The sequence below is a fragment of the Asterias rubens genome, chromosome 18 (genome assembly GCF_902459465.1).
Source record: "Asterias rubens chromosome 18, eAstRub1.3, whole genome shotgun sequence".
Lineage (NCBI taxonomy): Eukaryota > Metazoa > Echinodermata > Asteroidea > Forcipulatida > Asteriidae > Asterias > Asterias rubens.
In genome coordinates, this window is record NC_047079.1 from 5108068 (window position 1) to 5123124 (window position 15057).

General features: G+C 40.8%; 1 protein-coding gene across 1 annotated transcript; it reads left to right on the forward strand.

The window, feature by feature from the left end:
* The first annotated feature begins 1000 nt into the window (after positions 1 to 1000).
* On the forward strand, positions 1001 to 13799 carry LOC117302626 (forkhead box protein J3-like). The gene is made up of 9 exons (XM_033786608.1): positions 1001 to 1375; positions 2449 to 2523; positions 4756 to 4842; positions 7715 to 7834; positions 8900 to 9047; positions 10121 to 10231; positions 10781 to 10891; positions 11439 to 11612; positions 12377 to 13799. The coding sequence occupies exons 1-9, from the start codon at positions 1001 to 1003 to the stop codon at positions 12643 to 12645; spliced, it is 1470 nt and encodes a 489-aa protein (XP_033642499.1). The 3' UTR covers positions 12646 to 13799.
* The last annotated feature ends 1258 nt before the right edge of the window (positions 13800 to 15057 follow it).

The following is a 15057-nucleotide window of genomic DNA, read 5'->3' on the forward strand; positions in this document are numbered from 1 at the left end:
ATTGTGACTGTTTATTATTTATTTTACCTGTTCATTCTTTTTTTTTCGAGTGTAGAATTAATTAAAGTTGACATTAATTTGTTCATGACATAATATACCCCGGATGTGCATCATAGAGCAAGGAACAGATACTTGTTGAAGAAAACTGAAACTTTTATTTTCATATGTTTTATTGCAATTAACAAATAAATAATAACTTCACGCAGGAAACATTAGTTATTGTGAAACTGGCATGTACTTGGCCCAGTTCAATTTCACTTTGAATGTTCACACCGTGCACTGACTGCCTGGGTGCACTCTATTGTCACGCAGGAGATTAAAGATCCGATAATTGATTGACTGGGTCGGTGTTTTTTTGTTAATCCCCCGATTGTCAATACGCACGTCGTTCACGTCAGGCGTGAATTCACTTGGCCAAAAGATTTATAGTCTTGGTCCATGTCGTTTCGGCAACATTGTATAAGTGGGGCGTCGAGTCGTCATACGTTGTGGCTTGTTCAGTCGTGGGGACCACATACCAGAAACGTCATGGATCAAGACTAAACGATTTCGCGCCGTACCGGTTTTACTCGTACCCCTCCTCAAAGGTTGTTGGTCGTACCCCCGTCCACCTACACGTGTGGCCGGGTGAAAACGTACCCCGTTTTTGACATCCCACCTTTTTACGGGTCCTCCACCGATGACGTAAGAAGGAAGCGGCTACCATGGCAGTCTACGCGGGGGGTATGATGCCCAGAAATTGTAAATCGGCTCAGCTTCCGCTGCAATTCAACCTAGTGCTTATCAATAATTCCTTTGGCGTAGATTTTCCAGCCGGCAGAGAAATTGACATTTAAAATTAATGTTGATTGTAATCCTTCGAAGTGACTTATGCAGCTAATTTTAGGCTTAAACTTTCCAGAAACGGAAGTTTAAAGGTTGTGGGTCACACAGTTCTGTGTGTGTATCTATGCGCTGGTGTGATTGGGTTTTTTTTTTTTAAGGATCAGAAACAACCAAGATGGCGGCCGAGACGGAATCGAGTTTGTTGGAAAGCAGTTTAACTGCGATGGACTGGCTGCCTCGATTGAGTGTCGGAGGGGCTCTCAACGGTGGTGGAATACACGGAAAGAACCAGCAAGAAAGGAACTCTCTTGTAGATCAGAGTAAAGGAACTATACCGATGAGGAAGTCTCCCAGTTCGCCACACGACACGAGTGCGACGTGGGACGACTCACAACAAGCCGCGAAAGACGGGAAACCTCCATACAGTTACGCTAATCTCATTACGTTCGCAATCAACAGTGCCCCTAAAAAGAGAATGACTTTAAGTGAAATTTATCAATGGATATGTGATAATTTCCCATACTACAGAGATGCTGGAAGTGGTTGGAAGGTATGCGTGTTATTATGACATCGTGACATTGTAAACATAAAGAGCATTTTAATTTATTCAGGAAGTTCATTCAAAATCAAATTCAATTGTCAATTCAAAGCAGAAGTTCACTCAGTTCAGTGAGTTAAACAAAAAATCATTTGCGTAGATTAGCAGGGGGAAAATTTTCCGTATGGCGCCACCACTTTTTCATTCGATATGAAATAATATAGTATCTAATTTACCTCAATGAGATATCCCTTTTTGTAAAAATGAGTGAAAAGGTGGTGGCGCCATACGGAAAGTTATCCTAGCAGGGATGTCTGACAACTCCTCCGTTGGACAACTCGACGGTTTGGACAACTCAACGGTTGAGACAGCTCGACCATTCAACAACTCGACGGTTCAGACAACTCAACTTTAACTTTGAGACAACCGAGACAACTTGACAGATGGCAAGAGCAAGACAAGTCGACAGTGACAATGTTTACGCAAATTTCCTGTAAATCCTAACCCAAACCCTCACCCTACCGTACCCTACCCTTGAAAGTTCACACCATTCTGAACGCATGTGCGTGTTTTCACTTTGTTAATCCTCTTCATTCTTGTTGGTTGGCGCCTTGCTTGAGCATTTTGAATGGATAATGTGCGCCCTATAAATGTACATTATTATGACATGTATTATTATTACGAGTGAGTGTACTGCATGCCACACCGTGTCCTAGAATATTCAGTCAATATGAATGATGATCAATGGATTCACCAAAAAGTTCCTGATTTGAACCTGTAATAAGTAGAAAAATCTCAAACTGTCATTTTGAAACTATATTTTTAACTTTACATTTATTTACCAAATAGGGAAAGATACTGAATTTTAAGGTTGCTTTTTTTACAGCCATGACTGACCAAGAAATTAGTCTTAAATTATTTTCCCCAAATCCCATTAATAATTGTGTTTTCGATATGCACTGACGCAGTTCTTGAATATCTTTTGTCTTATGATCATCAACTGGTTTGCATCTTATAAACAAAAGGCAGAGAACCAACAAAATTTTAAAAAGAATGAACAACATTGAGTGTGTGTTTTGTTTCAGAACTCAATCAGACATAACTTGTCGCTAAACAAGTGTTTCATGAAGGTTGCCAGATCGAAAGATGATCCAGGAAAAGTAAGTTGTTTACAGCACCTTTAGGTTGACCAAGATATTGCTACAGAAGGCAAACATTTTTTTCTTCACACATACAGTACATAACCATTCATGTACACAGTACATCACACCATGTACTCAATCTTGAAACATTGTTTCTAAAAGGGCATTGTAGTTTAATAAAGTAGTTCTTCCTTGATCAAACCCCCTTGTATCGGACTAGGACAGTTTGCCTGCACATAGCCTAAATCCAGCTAGACAAATTTTAGTGGTGGGCTCTAAACTATTAAGGGCGAGCGGTTCAACAAAGTTATTCATGTTTAGATAAGGAGCTATCTGGAACGATGTGCTGGGCCGGTAGCACAGTGTAATTTGCTTAGAGTGCTGGGCGAACTTTGTTAGTTCAGGGCAGACCTGCCCAGCACCGCCTACCCTGGCTTCAACACTGTCCTTCCGAAGTATAAAGTGAAAAACTCAAGAGGGCCTAAACCTCTCTTAATTCTCCTGTTTTTTTTTTTTTACCTCAATATGACTAATGACATAAATCCTTCTGAATCCCCCTGTAAACAGACTTCATCATCACATTTCCACTTTGTACCCCCCCCCCCCCCCCCCATTTCACAGAGCTGCTTATTAAGCAGAAAATATTCAAGTTTTCTCAAGTTAAGATTAAAAAAAAAAATATTACCAATTATCTGGCCTTGGTGTTAATATTATTTGGTAAAACAGAATCTATTTGTAATATGAGTAGAAAAATATTACTGAACAATTCTGATTCTGAATTCTGCTTAGCTGATATGAGCAGGATACCAGTCACAAATGATAATTGACATGGCATTTTGGCTGGTGACCTTATTCTAGTAAGCATAATTTGGTTCCCTTAGCTGATTTTTGTGTTTAAGCGGCTCTTTGAAATTGAAGTCCTTTACTCTCTCTGTTGCCCTGGCATTTGCTCTGCTGCTCACTGGAATGCCCAATATTTCACCTTGATTCTGTTTTACCAAAGAATATTAACACAAAGGCCAGATAATTGGTTTGATTTTTGTTTAATAACTTGAGAAAATGCCTCAATGAATTAAGGAAATCAAGAAAGAAAAAAACACAGAGTCTGGCACCACGCCAACCAGTGGTGCGATCCAAATACACATCCATTTCCATAGACTAGGGGAGCCATGCCGAGTTGACCTCGTGGAGTGTGCACATTGCCACGTGTATGGGCTATCTGTGAAGGTCATTGTTAATGATGTAATTATAGGAAGCGTCTACACTTATTGATCAGGCAGGGAAGTGTTAATTCCTGTGGGCCTGCTTTTCCTCGGTTCATCCCGATCACTGAGTGACATAATCATATTTCCGACAGAAAAAGTTGCCAGCGTCAAGTCTTTGAAATATTATGTGTCAAACATTTAGGGTGTTTGTAGAAACCTTTTTTTGTTGGGTTGTCTGTTTTTTTGTTGGGGTGTTTGTTTGTTGGGGTGTTTGTTTGTTGGGGTGGGTGTTTGTTTGTGGGGGTGTTTGTTTGTTTGTGTGTTTGTTTTTACTTTGTTATTGTTGTGTTGTTGTTTTTTGAGAATGCAAAAGCTGTTGATCGCACATGAAAAGATCAGGAAATTCTGAGTACTATAAAACACAATGTAACGCTCATCACACAAGTTGGAAAAACACAAGACCATACATGTATGTGCTTTCAAGATAGTTACAATGCATAATTAGTGCACAGCCACAATCATTGGCACAACTTTTTGTGTCAATTTTATGAACAACCATCTGAAAACCACTGACTTGGCAGTTATCTCAATGTTATTTGATATCAATTAACAATCACTGTGTGAATTGAGTGGAGTTTGTTGAATACAAAGTCTGCTTATTGACCCCTTGCACGCGCGTCACACGCGGCGACTGATGCCACGCTCACCATGTTGGTGGGCAGTTAGGTTTACGTGTATTAACGCTGCGTCGCCTAAAATGTACACTTTACTGCATAACGCACGGCATCGAGTTATATATGAAAACGCGCAGGGAAATTGCCCACCAGTATGGCGCCCTCAAGATTTTTCTGATGATGGCATCGGGTGAAATGGGTCAATAGTTAGTCAACATTTATCTGTTGTTCATTTGTTGTCCTTTTCAACAACAAGTCCGCCCATGGTTGTGTCTTTGTAGCAAATGATGTACTGTGGCTGTGCCAATTAGGTTTAAATTGTCGTAATATTCCGTATAATGTTTCTTAATAATTGTTGTTCACTTTGGCAGGGTTCTTACTGGGCTATAGATCAGAATCCCCAAGACGATCCTCTCCCTACGAGACAGAAGCTAAGGAAAAGGAGGAACAGCGATCGAGTAAGTTGAGACTCTCTTGTCATTTCAGTTTCATCGTGAAATTTGTCTCATTTACAGGCCTGGAATTTCATCTTTGAGAGGGCAAATCCCAGGCCTGTATGCTTCAAGGGCACCAAGGCATTTTCTCTTATAAATAGTAAAGGGCACCCTAATGAGGAAATTGTAAATTTCTACTGAAGCATTTCAGGGGCACCAAGGCATTGACCGGGGGGGCACGGAGGCAATCGCCTTCGTTGCCTCCGTGAAGTATTAGCCCTGAAAGTCATTTTCATTTTGTAGAGGGCACTTGCGTAGGAAAATCTTAAAGTCTATAGGAAAGGTTTGACTGGGCGCCAAGGCCAAGACCAGGGCAACTGAAATTTAGAGAACAATTGCTGTGTACACATTTTATGTAAGAAAAACCGATAAACTATTTTTGCATGGCATTGGTGCAAAAAGAAAACTGAATAAAATGCTCACTGAGCGATAAACTCCAAACACAAAATAAGATTATTTGTTTCTCAACAAATATGACATTTCAGACAATAATATTTTCAGGGGAGGTTTTCTACTTATCATCATCATTAGACCATGTAAGTTTTATGTCAATCTGTGATCATCACGACTTTTGTTTCCTACCCACTCTGTAGCGTTCCTTTAAAAACCATGACCTTTTGCTGACCTCTGCACCTCAAGGGTATATGTATCCCTTATTGAATGGGTGGGTATTGGAAAGGAAGTGTACAGAATTAAAAAAAAACATGCAAAGTTGTTTTCTGGTCTAAAAAAATCATTTTGGTGTTGTGTTGAGTCGAAACTTACAGGGCAGTTCCAATGCTCAGCAGGCCTAGACTACATTGTATATGCTTCATGAAGTAACGTAATTAAAACGCTTTTCAAAGACCAACCCGACCGATCCATTTAACGCTTTGTACAGTTGTGCCTCAACACAGTTGAAAATCGTCACCAATTGGGAGAGTCTTAAATCAAGCGAAACAGTGCATTTTTTCCAAGAAAAGAGCATTGAAAGCTGCTTGAATGGCTCAAGTAAGATCCTTTCGGCAGTTTCATAAGTAACTGGTATTAAGTTTCCTATTTGGCAGGGCTAATAAGTCAGTTTCATTTATGAAGATTATGACTGCGTCTCTCACGGGGGAACAATTAGGTGTATCATATTCTTAGCTTGCCCCTTAATACTGACATCAAAATTTGGGACAAGGAAGTGATGATTGACTGCATAGATAGTTGGCCTTACCAAAAGAATATTTTGTTTCTTGTAACGTGTTTGGGTAAAATGACCTGTAGGAAAAGAAAAGAACAATTTACCTACCTACCTGCAATTGTTTTGTCATTTACTTACATCATGGAGGTAGTACATGTATTTTGTGGGTGTGATATGAAAGACTGTTTACACCAGTGATACTGTCGGATTTGATCAAGCACTTAATTATCGTATACTCGGGTCATAATCGCACACTCGGTCTCTAACACGTAGTTCAGGCCATTATCGCCGCTGATTGTTTTTGTGTAATTGCAAGGGCTACATTTAAAATTTTAAAGTCAAAATTTTAAAGTCAAAATTTTCACAGATTTGTTATTTTATGACACTAATAAACAGCCGAGTCAAAAATATAATACAATACATTGGAAAACTGAATTTCTGTACAGATTATAGTTTTTATTTCATCATTCATATCCTCTTCCACCGGCAACTTTGATGACCAATTGAGTCAAAATTTTCACAGATTTGTTATTTTATGTATATTTTGGGTTTACACCAAGTGAGAAACTGGTCTGTGACTATTACCAAAAGTTGTCCAGTGCCTTAAATGTAGCCCTTGCAATTACAAATCTGTGAAAATTTTGACTCAATTGGTCATCGAAGTTGCCGGTGGTAGAGGATATGAACGATGAAATAGAAACTATAATCTGTATAGAAATTCAGTTTTCCAATGTATTGCATTATAGTTTTGACTCGGCTGTTTATTTGTCTGCACATGTAAGTCATGCAGGAAAGGGAAGCCCTCAGAGAAATTGTTTCTTAATATTTAACATGAATTGTCAGTATCTGGGACATTGCACACCAGGTTCTGCTTTCAGTACAAAACACAGATGTACATCGAAATAACAAATTATTTGTATTTGTTCTGGGACTTGTGCTTTGATTAACTGTCCGGTCAGGGTCTAGTGGTCAGTGAATGAAAGACACTTTGAGCTGTGAAGGTCAAATATCACATGCTCATTTACCTGATACATGTATACCTGATAATTAGTCACTCTATGGTGAAGCAAACGAGACGCTCCATGTACATGTACATGTACATGTTACTTCATCCACAGATATCGACCCAACTGGCAGTCCCTTCTGTTCAAGGTTTTTGCCGGACAGTGGATTTGAATAAATAGTGTTTCCTTAAAGCTATCACACAACATCGGTTAACAGTATTGTCCAAAGGCCCACACTTCGTATATATCACAACTTATATATAAAATAACAAACTTGTGAAAAGTTAGGCTCAATCTGTCATCGGAGTCCTTATGTTTGCGGTCTCCATATTGTGTCTCGTAATTCAAACGTAGTCCCACGTACCCTTGCAGGAAAATACTGTATGTTAAAGCGCCTTGAGCGACACTGAGTGACTGGTATAATTTGCGCACTATATGAGAAGCCACTATTATTAAAACACATATTTCACCTAGGGAATAAATACAGTTTTTCTGTGTAGGATTTAAGACCATTTTAATTATTAATGTAATTTTTTACTGCAAATTTTTATTTATGTAACTATTGAATTGAATATATTTTTAATAAACCATTAAATGAATGAATTTAGTACTAAACCTAAGCTTAAACAACACCTGTTTTTTTTTTGTGTGATTTCCTCTCCATCAGTCCTCACCATACAGTCCGGATGATAGTCTACATAGCTCAGGAGCGAGCCTAACTGGAATGGTATCGCCTACGCTAGCACAGGTTAACATTATCCCCCAGGCTGCCGTGCTCCAACACCAGGTAAGTGGTTTGGCGACTTTGAGAGACAAGGGCATAGACGGTTAGGGAGGGGTTTGCGGCAGTATTTTGCAGTCGGTAAAGTCAAATTTGTTATAACGAGAGTTCCAACCAAGCGCAAAATGTTGTTCTTCTTCTCAGCAAGAATGGCAGGGAACCAGGTCATCACATTACACTGTAGTTTGGCCGGTAACCCATTTCTGCTAAGGGATGCATGCTTTTTTCTTTGTTTAGCATGTTTTTGATCTGAGGCTGTGTCCAAAATGGTGACGACGGCCACAGCTACGGCTAGATCGCGCGTGTCGGCATTTTTTTCAACACTGACAGACGCGCTAGTGTAGCTGTTCACTTCCCGCATGTCCAGTGATGTCAGAGTGTGGGTTCGGGTCCTGTTAACGGCTTTTTTGTCCTTCAGCGAGACACTTTAATAGCCACGATAGCGTTGTCCTTCGAATGGGATAATATATAAAGACGTAGGACCCGTGTAATGTTTAATGCATTTGAAAGAATCCAGTACATTTCTCGTAAGGAGTAAGCTTGGGCGATATCGATTTATTTTATTCACGATATATCACCGACAATATACCGCGATATTCGATATAATCACGATTAATTAAATTTGACATCATCAGTCTTCAAACTCCCAGTGAAAGTTGTAGAAGAGACAGTCATAGCATAAGAGAGGTGTTATAATGACCTATTCTTCTGGTTTTAATCCAAACCTATGGGGTGCAAGATGTCTCAGCTAGGAAATACATCGGGATATTGCAATATCGCGATATATCTCGATATATCGCAATATATCGATATTTCGATTAACACCAAATCGAACAGATATCGAAATCGTTTCCAAATTAATATCGTGATATCGCCCAAGCTTAGTAAGGAGACCAAGGGGCTTGCCCAGGTTTTATTTTTTACTCATTGGTGCCCCCTCACCTTGTAAACCAACATGACTTGATACCCCACTGGACCTCTGTGTCCTCTACGAAAGACATGGCGCAGCATTAATGTACGTACTGTTGTTACTTTTAATTGGTTGAATTTCTGTTTGTGTTTACTACACAGCTTCAGCTTTTGCAGCAGCAGCAACAACAGCAGCAACAGGCAGCCGGGCAAGACATCGGAACTAAGCTGTTTGAGTCAAATCCCAACATTGAGGACCTCAGTGCCTCCTTCAGGAGCTTGTACAAATCAGTATTTGAAAATTCCATGAGTAAGTGTCCCTACTATAAAAAATATAAAACATAAAAAATAAAATAAAAAGTTTGTTTTGAGTTTCTTTTGTGAAAATCGATTAAGCTGTTAAAATTTGTGTAGAATTTGAGTCTGAATTCTTATTTTTGTTAGTTTTTTTCCTCAGAAAGGTCGGCAAAAAGTCATGAAATATATATTTATTAAGCCTATACCATTATACATGCAGGCCAGCCTTGCATGTCTGTCCTACTTTTTACAAAGGGCCAAACATCATGACTAGGTAAAACTGCAAAAAAACTAATACTAATGGCCTCGCGTTTCGACGGAAACTTGTGTGACTTTATGGTCCAGTAAAAGTTCTGAGACAAAAGACCTGCCGTAGACTTCATGAAACCTTTACGCAACTGGGTAAGTCCACTTGAGCAGCATTTATTGCATAAGTTGTGCACCGCTAACACAAGAAATCGTGCACAAGTGGACTTACACAATTGTAAATGTGTTTGATAAAACGCCTGCTGTGCCCAACGTTGCTTTACCGCAAAATTCAGCGCTGACGACCGCCCTGTAGAGGCACAGTATTCTAACACACAATTCTGCAGTAAGCAGTTCAATGTTAATTGAGCCCCGTTCAGGCCTGATACTTCACGGAGGCAACGAAGGCGATTGCCTCCGTGTCCCCTGGTCATTGCCTTGGTGCCCTTGAAATGCTCCAGTACAAATTTGCAATTTCATCATAGGGAGCCCTTTACCAAGAAGAAAATGCCTTGGTGCCCTTGCCCTTTCAAAAATGAAGCATACAGGCCTGCCTGTTGCTCTAGTGGAGGGTCGCATGAATTTCAAGTCTAATTTGTTGGCCTTGTGTACCATCGGCCCTACTTTAACAACGGACCGGGTCTTCACGTAACGCTCGTGGGGGACGGAGCGCCGCTGGCCCCCACGAGCCACCTCTCTGACGAGTGTAACGCTCGTGGGAGACGGAGCGCTGCTGGCCCCCACGAGCCACCAGCAGCTCAATGTTAATTGAGCCCCGTTGCTCTAGTGGACGGCCGCATGAAACTCAAGTCTAATTTGTTGGTCTTGTGTACCGTGTAGATGGCCCTTTGGCCCAGTTCCATCAGGTGGACAGTGCAAGCGTCTCCCCCCAGCAGTCTCTGGTCGGATCCCCCAACGGAAACCCGCTCCAACAATCACAGCAGTATCTCGGTGAGTATTTTAAACGGCTCCTCATGGCCCGAGAAATAAGAGAAGCCCTTTCAAATTTAAGACAGAATGTAGCAAGGAACCCATCACTCAAAACTAATAGTCTTTTATTAAGGCAGTGGACACTAGTGGTAATTACTCAAAATAATTATTAGAATAAAACAATACTTTGTAAGGAGTAATGGAGAACTGTTGATAGTATAAAACATTGTGAGTAACAACAGCTCCCTCTGAAGTAACGTAGTTATCAAGAAAGGAGTAATTTTCCACAAATTTGATTTGGTCTCGAAACCAAGCATCTGAAAGCACACAACGTTGTGTGACACGGGTGTTTTTACTTTCATTATTCATTATCTCGCAACTTCAACAACCAGTTTAGTTGAAATATTCACAGGTTTGTTATTTTGTGTATGTTGAGATACACCAAGTGAGAAGACTGGTCTTTGACACTTAATTACCAGAGGTGTCATATTGCGCCACAACACCTTGTAAACCATTTTCATTGTTGAATTGTATTATTATTATTTTTGTATTTGTTAATTTCCTTGACAGGTCAATCGGCTTTGAATAGCTCCAACCTGGACTGGCTGCAGAATCTTGACCTGTTGAAGGAGAGTGTCAGAATGACCAACTGGTCTGATGTGGACGTCTCACAATTCCAAGGTAAAGTTCTCTCAGTTGTTAGGACGAGAGATCATCTCCTGAAGATGACTATTACAGCAAGCTAGTCGAAACGTTGAGACCAATTAAGAACCCAATCCGCAGTAGTGAAATTTAACAATGAGAAGTCCCCTCGATCCCATAAAGTGAAAGTAGTAGTCCTGGCCGATTTCCTACCATTCCGCCGCGGTAGTAAATAAAAAGCAGGACAATACTTTTCAGAACTGAGATGTCTTCTGAATTTGAAAATTTACTCTGCGGTAGTAGAGAAGTCGCCCAAAATCCAAAGAAATCTGCTAAGCAATTTGTTGCGTAGCTCTTGGAAATTCATTCAGTCAATGAATTTGATGCTGGGGGGTCAGAACACAGGGTCAGGGTTGCCAGAACACTCTCTATTCGACTTGTTTTTTTGTGCGTTCATTTCACGTCCGCATCGGGTTTGTTGGAGAGCATGAAGCTCTTGGAAATTAATTCAGTCATTGAATTTGACGTCAGGGTTGCCAGAATACTCCCCTCATTGACATTTTTTTGTTTTCACCTCGGCATCTAGGTTTGATGGAGAGCATGAAGCAAGCGGACTCCAAAAACTGGTCCCTGGAGCCTGCCCAGTTTGCCGACCTAGCCGCGTCTCTCAACCAGTTCTTCCAGCAGACGGGTCTGCTGTCAAACAGCACCAACCTGCTTGGGTTGAGTCTGGGTGGGACCTCTGCTACGTCCGCATCAGGTAAGCTACCAACAGCAATTTACCACTTGACTAGTTGCTGCCCACAAATAGTTGCGACTTAGACACTAGTCGCAACTAATTTTTAATTCCCAGGATGCCTTGTGGCAATGTTGAAAGGATAGAAGGATTGAAGCTGAAAAGATTGAAGGATTGTGTCACTGTTGTCTTATTGTACTTTGTATAGTAAATTATGTTGTCGTGAATAGTCGTGAGCGACAAAATTGGTTCACCAAGCATGTAGTCGCGACTGTTTGTGTAGTAGTCGTGGCAGAACGTAAACCGAGTAGTTAAAAAAGGGTAGTCGCGACTCGCCTAATGATTTAATAGCTGATCTATGACACTAGTCGCCCAGGCGCAACTAATACTACATACATGATATTCTTCCTACTCAAGTCTGATTCCCTATTTGTTTTTGCCCTCGGAAAAAATCTGAAATTTTACGATGAATTCAGACGTCTATATAAGCCTCTTCCAAGTGTATAAGCCTCTTATCTGTAGGTCAGCCCTTGTACTAAACCAAAAATGTTCCTACTTTTGGACCATACATCTCGTCGATAATAATAAGTACATTTTTGGAAAGTTGACACTCTTACTGTCTGACTATTCAAAAGAAGAACAGCACTTATAAAGCATAGGGAATCTGGAAAACAAAAATGCCAGGTTTTGTTTGTGCTTACAAACTTTCTGAAATAGGGCCCAGTAACTCAGCCGAGGATTTTTTTAAAGGCGTTTTTTTCTTTCTTCTTCTGTGATTTGATTTCCAGGGAGTGGATTCAACAGCAGTCAACACAGTAATTACTCCAACTCCACAACCGGTCACTCCTCTATCATGGGCTCGCCCAACCTCCTCAGCCCCAACAGTAGCTCTGCCTCGCTTGGTCTATCCCCTCACCATATGTCCGTCAGCCCCCGCCATCACACCACAATGCAGCCGCCCAGGCAACACCAGGTCCCCACAGTTCATGTACAGACGGTCCCAAGCTTTCCAAACGATGACGTAGAGGACACGTTCGACTGGGATAGTATAGTATAAGGCCGGCAGGAGGGTGAAAAGGGCCGGTCAATCTCTGTTCGGTTATCGCCTTGAATATAGAGGCACTTTTTGAAAACGTTGGGGTTTTCTTTCAAACAGGGTAAAGAAGCTCGAGCTGAAGGCGTAATTTCAAAGCGGTGATAGACTTTGATCATGGCGCAGCCCTCGTTTTCTTGTTTTTTTATTCATAACAAAAGTAACCAAAATGGGGCTGGAAGGGAAAATAGTCTGAACCCCCCTTTTTGTTTTAATAAATTGGGAATTCAACTCTATCAGTGTCGTTGTGTACACGGGGGACTAGACAAAGATGGCTGCAGTGTGATAAAGTTCTGTGGCTCTCGAGCAGACCCACTTTTGGTCAGTTCATTTCAAAACCACAACACCAAAATTGGACGTCTGGTGCTATGGCTGTGCTGTTACCTACAACCGTAGCCAAATGGTGGGTTTAGCAGAAGCCGGAGCCGTTGTCAAGTGTTGTTATGGCTGTCCCTCTATGTTGATGAAAAAATCTTCATCGAGGGACAGCCATGGATAAACATTCTAGCGGTAAGCGTGGGATGGTTGGGTGTTAATTATTGTGGATTGTTTTTTTTTTTCAGTCCATTGTACAAAGGATTTGTGTGTGTGTGTTCAGTTTGATAGACTTATCTAATTTAAATGAGAATTGGGACTATCAAAGTTCTCTCCATTCTCTCCCATCTATCAGTATTTTATGGAAAATACGGCTTTTTTTTTCTTTATTCTTTTCCCTTTGAACAGCTATCACAATGCGAAAAACCTTTAACAAGTTTCTGTGTTGGAATGATGGTTCGTATACTGGAAGCAGAGCTGCCAAAAATCCCTGACTCTGCAAAAAATTCTCTATGTTCTTAAGAAGAAATTCAAAAAAATTCTGAATATCTCCCTGATATGCAATATGCATAATTTAATGATGTTTAATTTGTATCGGTGATGAAGAATATCCGCAAAATAAAGAATATTCCTTATCCCTGATGCAAGTCATAAAAATAATTTGCAGTACCCGCTGCAAACTCGTAGGATTCGAACTTACTCTAGCTACCATGCAACCTCTGTGGTCTAGTCTAGTTGGTAAGACACTGCTCTAGAATTGCAAAGGTCGTGGGTTCGAAACCCACTGAGTAATATGCCTGTAATTTGTTTTGACAAAACTCGGGGCAAGTACCGAGTGTACAGTGCTAACACATCGGTGTATATGGGTAAAACCAAAATTATATGCATAATTATGTCGGCAGCACTGCTGAAGGACAGCATACCACAGTAAATATTTCAGAATTGCATTTGACTGTGAACATGTAGAAGTTAGGTTTTCAAAGCTTCTAGGTGAAGAGACATCTTTCACAGAGTATTAAAAAAAAAAAAAAAACTTTTTATTTGTGCCATACAAAGATTGTTTAATATAATTATATAAAAGTATGCTGAGAATGTCTATGTGTTAAAGGGTTTGGGTGCTTTTTGTGGACATTCACGCTAACGCTCGTGGGGGACGGAGCGCCGCCGGCCCCCACGAGCCACCTCTCCCACGAGTGTAACGCTCGTGGGGGACGGAGCGCCGCTGGCCCCCACGAGCCACGTCTCCCACGAGTGCCTCCCACGAGTGCCTCCCATTGTGTTTTGTGTACTACAAAAAGTACGCCGACCCTTTGAAGCCATTGGACCCTTTCGGTTCAGAAAAACAAATAAAAGTTCACAGATTTACAAATAACTTACAGGGTTTACAGAAGGCAATGGTGAAAGACTTCTCTTGAAATATTATTCCATGAAATGCTTTACTTTTTGAGAAAACAGCAAAACAATATAAATTCTCGTTAACGAGAATTACGGATTTTATTTAAACACATGTCATTACACGGCGAAATGCGCGGAAACAAGGGTGGGTTTTTCCATTGTTTTCTCCCGACTCCGATGACCGATTGAGCCTAGATTTTCACAGGTTTGTTATTTGATATAGAAGTTGTGGTACACAAAGTGTGGGCCTTGGACAACACTGTTTACCAAAAGGGTCCAATGGCTTTAAGAAGGCAATGTCTGGCAAGTGTTTATTTTTGTGTACGTATGTATACATGGTTTTTAAGTTGTCTACGGGGAGTCGCCCCAAAATCTGAAGAGTAGTTGAAACGTGAGTGTGCAACTGAATCATGCATAAATTGAAATACAGAGCGAGATGTGATGTCACAATACAAATCAATGCGGTGCGAGCAAAAGGTCATTGAATGGCGAGGTTATTCACAATGGTGGGTAAACTTCCATTGTTGAAATTCGTGCCGAGCATGCGCATATTTCCTGTGAACAACGGGTTGACCTGGTAAGTTTGCTGCCACCTATTGTCACCACAAGCCTCGAATCGAGTACTTTCACTCCTACTCAACAAGCCTAATCACTAGTGACAGCAAT

Bases quoted from the DNA above. Each gene is read 5' to 3' on its own strand.
- LOC117302626 (XM_033786608.1), top strand. From the start codon at position 1,001: ATGGCGGCCGAGACGGAATCGAGTTTGTTGGAAAGCAGTTTAACTGCG. The intron at 2,524-4,755 runs GTAAGTTGTTTA...TCACTTTGGCAG, and splicing joins CGAAAGATGATCCAGGAAAA to GGTTCTTACTGGGCTATAGA. The intron at 10,892-11,438 runs GTAAAGTTCTCT...CTCGGCATCTAG, and splicing joins GGACGTCTCACAATTCCAAG to GTTTGATGGAGAGCATGAAG.